Below are 12336 nucleotides of genomic sequence, written 5' to 3'. Positions count from 1 at the left end.
GATGTAAAAGATCGGGCCTAGTGATTGGGGACTCCACAGTTAGGGGGACGGATAGGAGAGTCAGAGGTAATGGTAGGGACTCAGGGCTGGTGTGTTGCCTCCCAGGGGCTGGGGTCCGGGATGTTTCAGAGAGGGTGTTCAGGACTCTTAAGGGTGAGGGGGATCAACCCCAAGTCATAGTTCATGTGGGGACGCATGACATAGGGAGGTTAAGGGAAGGGGATATTAAGCAGAAATTTATGGAGTTGGGGTGGAAACTTAAGGCCAAGTCGGACAGGGTGGTTACCTCGGGACTCTCGCCTGTGCCACGGGATAGTGTAGAGCGGAACAGAGAGAGAGAAAGTTTGAACTCGTGGCTGAGGGGATGGTGCAGGAGGGAGGGGTTCAGGTTCTTGAGCAATTGGGGCTCATTCTGGGGAAGGTGGGACCTCTACAGGAGTGATGGTCTACACCTGAATCAGAGGGAAACCAACATCTTGGGGGGAAAATTTGCTAAGGCTATGCAGGGGGGTTTAAACTGATTCAGAGGGGGGGTGGGGTCCTGAGGAGGGGGGGTGAAAGTGAGGGGGGCATAGATGGGGACTGCAATGCACGGCATCGTGGGGGTGAAGCGGAGCAGGGTTTGAAATGTGAATACTTTAATGTGAGGAGTATTCGCAATAAAGTGGATGAACTTGCAGCATGGATCAGTACCTGGGACTTTGATGTTGTGGCCATTTCAGAGACATGGATAGAGCAGGGTCAGGAATGGTTGTTGCAGGTTCCGGGGTTCAAATGCTTCAGTAGGAGTAGAGAAGGAGGTAGAAGGGGGGGGAGGGGTAGCATTATTAGTCAAGGATTGTATCACGGTGTCAGAGAGGAAGTTTGATGAGGATTTGTCTGTTGAGGTAGTATGGGCTGAGGTTAGAAATAGGAGAGGAGAGGTCACCCTGTTGGGAGTCTTTTACAGACCTCCTAAAAGTTCTAGAGAGGTTGAGGAAAGGATTGCAGAGACGATCCTGGATAGGAGTGAAAGTAATAGGGTAATTGTTATGGGGGACTTTAACTTTACTAATATTGATTGGAATAGCTATACCTCTAGCTCATTAGAGGGGTCAGTTTTTGTACAAAGTGTGCAGGAAGGTTTCTTGACTCAGTATGTTGATAGGCCAACTAGAGGTGAGGCTATATTGGATTTGGTGCTGGGAAATGAGCCAGACCAGGTGCTAGACTTGGAAGTTGGGGTGCATTTTGGTGATAGTGACCACAATTCTGTTACGTTCACCTCAGTGATGGAAAGGGATAGGCATGAACCTCGGGTCAGTAGTTTTAGCTGGGGGGAAGGGTAATTACGAGGCTATTAGGAGAGAATTAGGAAGCATAGGTTGGACTAGGAGACTACAGGGTCTCGGAACGTCCGAAATGTGGAGTTTTTTCAAGGAGCAGCTACTGCGAGTCCTTGATATGTATGTCCCTGTCAGGCAAGGAGGAATTGGTCAAGCTAGGGAACCATGGTGCACTAGGAAAGTTGATTCGCTGGTTAAAAAGAAAAAGGAGGCTTATGTCCGGATGAGACTTGAGGGCTCAGGTAGTGCACTAGAAAGCTTTAGATTGGCTAGGAGGGAGTTAAAGAGAGAGTTAAGAAGGGCTAAAAGACATGAGAAGACTTTGGCTGATAGGATTAAGGAGAATCCTAAGGCGTTCTATAGATATGTTAAGAACAAAAGGTTGGTTAGGGCAAGATTAGGGCCAGTTAGAGACAGCAGTGGGAATTTATGTGTGGAACCGGAAGAGGTTGGAGAGGCATTGAACCAATATTTCTCTTCGGTGTTCACGCAGGGGGACATAAATGTAGCTGTGGAGAACACTGGGTTACAGGGTTGTAAACTGGACCGTATTGCAGTTGATAAGGAGGATGTGCTAGTTATTCTTGAGGGTTTGAAAATAGATAAGTCCCCTGGGCCGGACGGGATTTACCCTAGGATTCTCTGGGAGGCAAGGGAGGCAATTGCAGAGCCTCTGGCTCTGATCTTCAGGTCGTCGTTGGTCACCAGTATAGTGCCAGAAGATTGGAGGTTAGCGAATGTTGTCCCATTGTTTAAGAAGGGGAACAGAGACTTCCCCGGGAATTATAGACCGGTGAGTCTTACTTCTGTTGTGGGCAAGGTTTTAGAAAAAATTATTAGGGATAGGATTTATAGTTATTTGGAGAGTAATGAACTGATTGGAGATAGTCAGCATGGTTTTGTGGAGGGTAGGTCGTGCCTTACTAACCTTATTGAGTTTTTTGAGAAAGCGACCAAAGAGGTGGATGGGGGTAAGGCAGTTGACGTGGTATATATGGACTTTAGTAAGGCGTTTGATAAGGTTCACCATGGAAGGCTTCTGCAGAAATTGCAGATGTATGGGATTGAGGGTGATTTAGGAAATTGGATTAGGAATTGGCTGACGGATAGGAGACAGAGGGTGGTGGTTGATGGTAAGTATTTGACATGGAGTTCAGTTACGAGTGGTGTGCCTCAGGGATCTGTTTTGGGGCCACTGCTGTTTGTAGTTTTTATAAATGATCTGGATGAGGGTATAGTTGGGTGGATTAGTAAATTTGCTGATGACACCAAAGTCGGAGGTGTGGTAGATAGTGAGGAAGGGTGTCTTAGTCTACAGGGAGACTTGGACAAGTTGCAGAGCTGGGCCGAGAGGTGGAGGATGGAGTTTAATGCGGAAAAGTGTTAGGTAATTCACTTTGGCAGGAATAACGGATGTGTAGAGTATAGGGCTAACGGTAGGACTCTGAATAGTGTGGATGAACAGAGGGATCTAGGTGTATGTGTACATAGATCCCTGAAAGTTGGGAATCAAGTAGATAGGGTTGTTAGGAAGGCATACGGTGTCTTGGCGTTTATTGGTATTGAATTTAGGAGCCGCAGTGTCATGTTGCAACTGTACACAACTCTGGTGGATACACATTTGGAGTATTGTGTGCAGTTCTGGTCCCCACATTATAGGAAGGATGTGGAGGCTTTGGAGAGGGTGCAGAGGAGGTTTACCAGGATGTTGCCTGGTATGGGGGGGGAGGTCCTATGAGGAGAGACTGAGGAATTTGAGGTTGTTTTCGTTAGAAAGAAGGCAGCTACGAGGGGACCTTATTGAAACATATAAGATGATTAGAGGTTTAGATAGGGTGGACAGTGATAGCCTTTTTCCTCGGATGGAGAAAGCTAGCACGAGGGGGCATAGCTTTAAATTAAGGGGTGGTAGTTATAGGACGGATGTCAGGGGTAGGTTCTTTACCCAGAGGGTGGTGAGGGATTGGAATGCCCTGCCTGCTGCAGTTGTAAATGCGCCTAGTTTGGGGGCGTTTAAGAGATCTGTGGATAGGTTTATGGATGGAAAGGGTTTGGTTTAGGTTAGAGGGTCATTGTTTTTTAACTGGTCGGCGCAACATCGTGGGCCGAAGGGCCTGTTCTGCACTGTAATGTTCTATGTTTTAACAAAGGTTGGTGGCACGTGGATAGTGAGAAAGGTTATCTCCAATTGCAATGGGATCTTGATCAATTGGGTCACTGGGCTGATGAATGGCAGATGGAGTTTAATTTAGACAAATGCAAGGTGGTGCATTTTGGTAGATTGAACCAGGGCAGGACTTACTCAGTTAATGGTAGGGAGTTGGGGATAGTTACAGAACAAAGAGATCTAGGGGTACATGATCATAGCTCCTTGAAAGTGGAGTCACAGGTGGACAGAGTGGCAAAGAAGGCATTCGGCATGCTTGGTTTCATCGGTCAGAACACTGAATACAAGAGTTGGGACGTCTTGTTGAAGTTGTACAAGGTATTGCTAAGGCCATACTTGGAATACTGTGTACAATTCTGGTCACCCTATTATAGAAAGGATATTAAACTAGAAAGAGTGCAGAAAAAAATTACTAGAATGATACTGGGACTTGATGGATTGAGTTATAAGGAGAGGCTGAATAGACCGGGACTTTTCTCTCTGCAGCATAGGAGGCTGAGAGGTGACCTTATGGAGGTCTACAAAATAATGAGGGGCATAGACAAGGTAGATAGTCAATATCTTTTCCCAAAAGTAGGGAAGTCTAAAACTAGCAGACATAGGTTTAAGGTAGGACTTACTGCCTAAGGTAGGCAGTAGGACTAGGGGGCACAGCCTCAAGATAAAGGGGGGGCGGTTTAGAACGGAGTTGAGGAGGAACTTCTTCACTCAAAGGGTGGTGAATCTCTGGAATTCTCTGCCCATTGAGGTGGTGGAGGCTGCCTCGCTAAATATTTTTCAGACGCAGGTTGATGGGTTTTTGATAAGCGAAGGGATTAAGGGTTATGGGGAGAGGGCGGGAACGTGGAACTGAGACACGACAGATCAGCCATGATCTTATTGAATGGCGGGGCAGGCTCGAAGGGCTAGATGGCCTACTCCTGCTCCTATTTCTTATGTTCTTATGTAAGGTGAGAGGGGAGAGATACAAAAGTGTCCAGAGGGGCAATTTTTTTCACACAGAGGGTGGTGAGTGTCTGGAACAAGTTGCCAGAGGTAGCAGTAGAGGCAGGTATAATTTTATCTTTGAAAAAGCATTTAGATAATTACATGGCTGATAGGATGGAGGAGGTAGATGTTCTGAGGAAAGATGCATTAGCAATTTTGAAAAACCTGAGAGTCGATAAGTCCCCTGGGCCAGATGGGATACATCCTAGAATACTTTGGGAGGCAAGGGATGAGATTGCGGAGCCTTTAGCTTTGATCTTTGGGTCCTCACTGTCCAAGGGGATTGTGCCACAGGACTAGAGAGTGGCGAATGTTGTTTCTCTCTTCAAGAAAGGAAATAGGAATGATCCTGGTAATTATAGGCCAGTTAGTCTTACTTTGGTGATTGGTAAGTTAATGGAAATAGTCCTGACAGATAGGATTTATGACCATTTGGAAAGATGCAGTTTAATTCAGGATAGTCAGCTTGGTTTTGTGAATGGTAAGTCCTGCCTCACAAAATTGATTGAATTCTTTGAGGAGGTAACTAAGTGTGTAGATGAAGATAGAGCAATTGATGTCGTATGCACGGATTTTAATAAGGCGTTTGATAAGGTTCCCCATGGTAGGCTCATGAAGATAAGGAGGTGTGGGATAGAAGGAAATTTGGCCGATTGGATAATTAACTGGCTGTCTCATAGAAGACAGAGAGTGGTGGTGAAAGGAAAATGTTCAGGCTGGAGGCCAGTTACCAGGGATGTACCACAGGAGTCAGTGCTGGGTCGGTCCTCTGCTATTTGTGATTTTTATCATTGACTTGGAAGAGGGGGCTGAAGGGTGGGTTAGTAAATTTGCTGATGACACCAAGATCGGTGGAGTAGTGGATGAGGTGGAGGGCTCTTGCAGGCTGCAAAGAGATATTGATAGGATGCAGAGCTGGGCAGAAAAGCAGTAGATGGATTTTAACCCTGATAAGTGTGAGGTGATTCATTTTGGTAGGACAAACTTGAATGCGGATTACAGGATCAATGGCAGGCTTCTGAGGAATGTGGAAGAACAGAGAGATCTTGGGGTTCATATCCACGTATCTCTGAAGGTTGCTTCTCAAATGGAGGGAGTCGTGAAGAAGGCTTATAAGTGTGTTGGTGTTTATTAACAGAGGGTTTGAGTGGGGTTATGCTGCAACTACACCAGATGTTGGTGAGAGCACATTTGGAATATTGTGTTCAGTTCTGGTCACCTCACTATAAGGAGGATGTGGAAGCATTGGAGAGAGTGCAGAGGAGATTTACCAGGATGCTGCCTGGTTTGGAGGGTAGGTCTTATGAGGAAAGGTTGAGGGAGCTGGGGCTTTTCTCTTCAGAGCAGAGGAGGATGAGAGGTTTATAAGATGATGAAGGGGATAGATAGAGTGAACGTGCAGAGACTATTTCCGCAGGTGGATGTAGCTGTTACTAGGGGGCATAACTATAAGGTTAATGGTGGGAGATATAGGAGAGATGTCCGAGGTAGGTTTTTCTCTCAGTGTGGTTGGGGTGTGGAATACACTGCCTGCTGTGATAGTGGAGTTGGACACTTTAGGAACCTTCAAGCGGTTATTGGATAGGCACATGGAGCATACGAGAATGATAGGGAGTGGGGAGCTTGATCTCGAGTTTGGACGTAGCTCAGCACAACACTGAGGGCCGAGGGGCCTGTACTGTGCTGTACTGTTCTATGTTCTATGGGTATAGAGGGATATGTGCCAAATGCAGGCAACTGGGATTAGCTTAGGAGTTTTAAACAAAAAAAGGGCGGCATGGACAAGTTGGGCCGAAGGGCCTGTTTCCATGCTGTAAATCTCTATGACTATGACACTCTTATTCATTTTATATATTTGTAGAAAGTTTTGCTATCTCTTTTTAAATTCTGAGCTAGTTTACTCTCATAATCTTTCTTTTCTTTATAGTTTTTTCATGACTTTCGGTTATGCTTTAAAGATTTCCCAATCCTTTAGTTTCCCACTAATCTTTTGCCACTTTGTGTGCATCTTCTTTCAATTTGGTGCCCTTCTGTATTTCCTTAGATATCCATGGCTGATTATCCCTTTTCCTACATTCTTTCCTTATCACTGGATATACTTTTGCTCAGCACTGAAAAATCCAGAGCAGTATAGTATTTCTGCAGCTCCTGTCCCACTGACATGGGGGGAGGGGGGATGATTGTTGCATTTTGTCATGTGGGCATAATCTCAATAACATCACCAAATCCTGCCTGTTCCTTTTGAATGAGGTTAAAATACAGCTCTCAAAACCCTGGGGTTAAGATTAGAAATGGTTAACTAGAGCCAGGTGCTGCCTCCATTTTAAAGAACTTCAATCCCCACAACGATGCATGAATGACGTGTTACATCAAAAAGCCCTGGGAGAGGGAGGGGCAGTTAAAGCAGTCAAACACTTCTTTGTGAAAAACAATTAGCAGCTATCAGTGTATCAGGCAAGCTTGGCAAATTCCAAAAAATACTGAAAATACTATCAGTGCCAAGGAGGTGGATATGATTTTCCGGAACCAAGTATATCAGCGGCTCGAAGAATCACCAAGACATCCACCTTTGCTTTGGGAAGGAAATTAAATTTGTATTTGTTACATAAAAATAGTTCTTCAAGGAAGGGAAGTGCCAAGTAAGATGATACAATCTTGGCTATTCCACATCAGTGTTGTTCCTGATGATGATGGAGACCAATAACTGTAAGACACATGTCAAATCATGTGCTGGTCCTAAAGGAATTTATAACGAGTCCAAACAGGGCAATTATATTGCAAAAGCATTGAACAAAATTATTTGGCAAAATTTACGATTAGTTTATATCCAAAGTCACCCCACTGCACCATTGAGTAATGTGTTCGGGAATGTTTAACAGCAGAGATCTGCTTTCATGTTTAAACAGCGACTGGTGCATAGCACAAGGACATAACAAAGAGCTTCTTTTTGGAGGCTGGGGGAGAGAGAAAAAAAATTAGGAACTTGACAACTAGACTTTTACATAGGGAAATACCATCATACCATCCTAAAGTGATGAAGGAAATGACACTGGCCCCCAAACTCCTAGTCTCACCCCATCTCTGAAAGTTCCTCCCATGTTGTGGCTCTGTTTCTATGTGCTGTGCATCCCATCAGCTACATCCCCCTTCATGAGGCCATTTCTTCACTTGCTTAGGCTCCTTATTCTGCCCTTCCCTGCTTAAACCTCTCTTGCTGTTCCACCACCCACCCTTGACATTCCTTACCACAACAGCTTTTATATATCACCTACAACAAAGTAAAACATCTCAAGGTGCTTAAATCACAATTGTTTCAAGCATTTCCGTGTGAAGTATCCTGTCCAAACTGCCTGAAGGTGTTGCAAACCACTCTAGCAGGAACCAAGGCTGGAATCTTTCGGTTCTATAAACCTCAGTTTCAACCCAAATGCTGCACCCACAACCATCAGATGACCAGAAAACTGGCAAAGGAATTGTAAACACTGCTTTGTTTGAACTAGTTATTTTGCAGAAGCATTGAATAGGATATGTACCAAGTAACAGAAGTAATATTAGTAGCAGAACAAATACAGAATAGACAATGAACACAGAGGCAGCGTTTACACAGCAAGCAGTATACATCCTCCAATAGAACAAAGATCTCAAACTTAAAAGCAGCACGGATCCCGTCTACTCAAAGACTAGAAATCTCAGTTAAATTAAAGGAAAAAAAAATCAGAAGATCTGGTTCACGAGTTACGTAAAGGTAAGGTTGCCTTCGTCCCAGATGACCTTAGGCTGCTCTTTCCTTTGAAGGGGAAGAGCTGACTGCTGGAGATTTAACCTGAGGGTCACCACACCTCAGGTGAAAGACAAGGTTGAGAAAACTCATGTCACTGCATCATCTATCAGCAACCACCCCCCACCCCCCGCCTCCCCAAGCCTACCACCACCACCCTCCCAGATTGCTGGTCTCCCTCCAGCTGAGACCAATCCCCATGCAAAGTGGCACTGGGAACCCCCCCACCCCCAATGATCACCACCTAGACCCCACGCACAATAGGCCCCACTCCTCGGCACTGCCCAATGCCTGCTGGGCAGTGCCAAGATGACCCTGGCCATGGGCACTTTGCTCCTTGGGCAGTACCAGGGGACACAGGCTAGCACTGCCAGGGTGTCCATGCCCAGAAGACACCATCCCTCCACCACCCCCCCCCACCACCGCCCCCCCCCCCCCCCCCACCCACCCACCCAAACCCCTGGGGAGCCCCAATTGCCCCTCCTTCATTCCAGCAGGGTCTCCCGCTAGTTCCTCGAATCTGGGGAGCCAATCTAAACCCCGCCGGACTGAAATACTCGTGGGGGGGTGGGAGATGCTATTGGGCTTGTTAAGTTCTGTGCTGATAATGACATTTAAAATAAATTAAAACGACTTACCTCTCTTTCTGCCAGTTTCCAGCTGGGCCTGTTCTCTGGTTCTGGGAGACGCACATGCATCGGGAACGCACGTGCAAATCCTGTGAAATGGCTGACATGCATCTCCCGACCCACCAGAAAATTTGCGGGTCGCAAAGGGAGAATCGTGTCCCCCTTTCCCCTCAAAATCACCAGGATGATCCCCCACCCTGCGCACTGATTAGTTCCCTGGGTCATGTGACCGTTACTGAAGATGAATCCTTAAAATGACATTTACCACAGCCCTCCCCCTCTAAGTTCTTTCATGCAAATATCAATACTCAATTTACACAGTCCAAGAGAATTAAGTATCTAGTTAATTTATAATTGACTAAATTCATGAAGTCTTTCAGAGGGTTTCCAAGTCCTTGTGGAGCAGTGTAATTCCTCTTTCTGGGCACTTCCACAGGATTGTGGTCACCCAAAACCACAATCACAGATGCCTCTTCAGGAACTGGCAGTGCAATTCTATCTGTTTCCATGGTGATATCAGTTGTGCCTGCCACAAAATGACCATAGTTCAGTGCTTGGATAATCAACAACATTTGTAGGTGACGACATAGCTCCTGATGGCAGTACTGGCTGCTGGGGCAACTCTTGCTCTCTCAAAATGGTCTACGTTTCTGGGTGATCTTTCTGTCTACGTCCACTTGATAAGACTGGGGTCCAGTTTTGGATACAACAAATTCAGAGACGCAACTTGAGCCACTTCCAATATTCCTCACATACACAGCTTCATTCACTGAAAACCACCATGTTGACTGCCATGAATCATGGTTTGTTTTCTGACTGCTTTGTCTGGCCTCTACCCTCTGGCAAATTTGGAAACACGAGGCTCAGTCTCGCTCTGAGATCTTGTTCGTTAATAATTCTGCTGGTAGGACTCCCGTTGTTGCATGTGGAGTGGCCCAACAGCCCAGAAAGAGTCATGAGATCCTGGTCTCCAACATCTCTCCTGATTGCTTCTTTAGGCCAGAGTTAAAGGTCTGGCTGGCTTGTTCAGCTGTCCATTGAATGCTTGATGGTAAGGTGCATTCCTGATGTGCTTTAGACCATGGAGGGCGGTGAAATTCTGTAATTCAGCACTCGTGAAAGCTGCTCCATTATCAGACCTGAATGACTTGAGGGATTATGCAGGGCCTGGACAGAGTGGATAGCAGCTGCTGTTCCACTTAGTTGAAAGGTCAGTCATGAGGGCACATAGGTTCAAGGTGAGGGATGGGAGATTTGGGAGTGGGGGCATGTGAGGAAAAACCTTTCTACCCAGAGGATGATGGTCTAGAATGTGCTGCCTGGGAGACAGGATGTCTCACATCATTTAAGAAGTATCTGGATGAGCACTTGACACATCATAACATTCAGGGCTATGGGACAAGTGCTGGTAAATGGAATTAGGTGGGAGGTCAGGCATAGACTCAATGGGCCGAAGGGCTTCTTATGCACTGTATGATTCTATGATTCCATGGCCGGAAAATAATTGGCGTAAATCGCTCAACTGTACAGTGCTATGTCAGAGACTTCACCTCACACACTACCATCCGTTTTGAATGTGCATTAGCAATCAGCAGAAACACTGTGCCCATGAATGGGCTAACATCATCAATATGGATTCAATACCAATGAGCAGCCAGGCCACTCTCAAGGAGTCAATGAGGCTCCAGCAGGCAACCTTTGTTGCAATTAGCACTGTTCATAGTGCTTGACCAGGCTCACTGTGTCGGCATCAACACCAGGCACCCATCTCCTTGCCAGCATCTTCATCTTAGATACATCCAGATGAGCACTTTGCAACTCAGCTAGGAGCAACTCTCTCCCTGATACTGGGAGGACTACTCTGGCTCTCCAAAGTATGATGGCAACTTGGCAACTCATCTCATCTTTTCATATAAAATATGGTTTCATCTCTTCAGAGCCCAATCCATTATCATCTTGTTCCTCACTTTAGACTGCTGTGGATCCTGACTGGTCCAGTACTTGATCTGTTCCTGTGATACTAGGGAGAGGAGCAACACTCTTTTGTAAAGGTAGGCTTCAGAATAATCAAGAGTAGGAACACCAGCCCAAAGTCACCAATAGCAACTCCACAAGAAAGCTGGTGGGCCAGAGGAAGGCCAAATCTGGGTTGTGAACTGCTCTATCTTGGGTAGAGCTAAACAGCTCCATTATTGTTGCTGTGGTTATACTCATCCAGACAAAATGGACAATGTTATTCCTGACTTCAGCTATTAGGTAGAAGACAGGCTTTGAAGGGTCAGGTGAGCCACTCTTCAGAGAATCCAGCCTGTCTCTAACAGGTGACTGTAACAGGTAGTGAAAAAAAAATGAGGCAATGTAGAGAAACACTGTCAGTGAAATGAGATGGGAGGAGAAACAAGCTATAAAAGCAGGGGCAACAGGAGGTGACACATTATTGACTGAGAAGATCAGTGCAAAAACATGTAGGAATTTCCACTGACTGGTCTTGTTTTTAATAAAGATATCATCCTGTATGTCTATGTTCCCTTTCTGTGGGTACCATGAACTGTCACGCCAATCGTTATGTACCTATATTTACCATTAAGGTTGTCACCTAGTTGTCACAAAATGCAATTTTTATTGCATTTTGTAGGCTTGCGAGGACAGCTGACATGAATATTAAAGTCTACAAGGTAGAATGAAATTCTATCTACACCCAAAAGACAGTGTGAATAAGCAGTGCTTACCATCAGGGTCCTCAGCTGGCTGGATGCTCATGTAAGGCTCTCCTTTCTCCATTCGTGACTGCCGTTGGCGACTCTCTTCCTCAAGTGCTGCCTCAGCCCGGCTTTTTGCATTGATATAGGCGAGATAGGCAGGTGAGTTATGATATGCTTTCATGGCTTCATTGTATTCAACCTGAAAATAGAAGCAAATCCCATAAAGTGGGAACAACCAAACACAGCAAGCCATTCCTCCTGAAGTCTATGATTCAACTCCAAGGTCACACAGCAATCTCGAGGTGACAACGTATCCACTCTAAGTTCATCTTGGGGGAGGGCACAGCAGTGACTCTCCCAACCTTCTCCGTCTTCCTACTGGATTTTGATAGCCTTCACATGACAAATCAGTAATTTGCTGTGTGGGGAATCACAGGCAGGAAGTTGTGCACGCTAATTTCTTGTGTTGCAAGATGTCACTCACGGTCTTGCAATGTGTCAGAAGCAGAGAAAATTCACTCGACTTATTCATGGGATGTGGGGCTTATGAAGAAAGTTTGAGCCTCTATATCCACTGAAAAAATGAGGGGTGATCTTATTGAAACATATAGAATCCTCCTTTCCCACCCCCAGCTCCTTTTGGAGAAACAAGGGAGACAAGGGACCAGGGAAAGTAGACTTTGGAACACAACTAAATCAGCTATGATCTTATCGATTGCAAAGCAGAGCAGGCTCCAAGGACCGAATA

At 45.7% G+C, this 12336-nt stretch overlaps 1 protein-coding gene across 3 annotated transcripts in view; it reads right to left on the bottom strand.

Moving 5' to 3' along the window:
• The window catches only part of smarce1 (SWI/SNF related BAF chromatin remodeling complex subunit E1), a 71259-nt gene that overhangs the window by 21878 nt on the left and 37045 nt on the right, over positions 1-12336 (bottom strand). For all 3 annotated transcript variants that reach the window (XM_080213312.1, XM_080213311.1, XM_080213313.1), the window contains one exon: positions 11616-11787. In XM_080213312.1, coding sequence (XP_080069438.1) covers positions 11616-11787 — 172 coding nt within the window. The remainder of the gene's footprint in view (positions 1-11615; positions 11788-12336) is intronic.

This window comes from Carcharhinus amblyrhynchos, chromosome 27 (assembly GCF_965287045.1).
Source record: "Carcharhinus amblyrhynchos chromosome 27, sCarAmb.v2.hapA, whole genome shotgun sequence".
Classification (NCBI taxonomy): Eukaryota; Metazoa; Chordata; class Chondrichthyes; order Carcharhiniformes; family Carcharhinidae; genus Carcharhinus; species Carcharhinus amblyrhynchos.
Note: the sequence above shows the minus strand (reverse complement) of the source record. Positions and strands in the feature narration are given on the sequence as shown.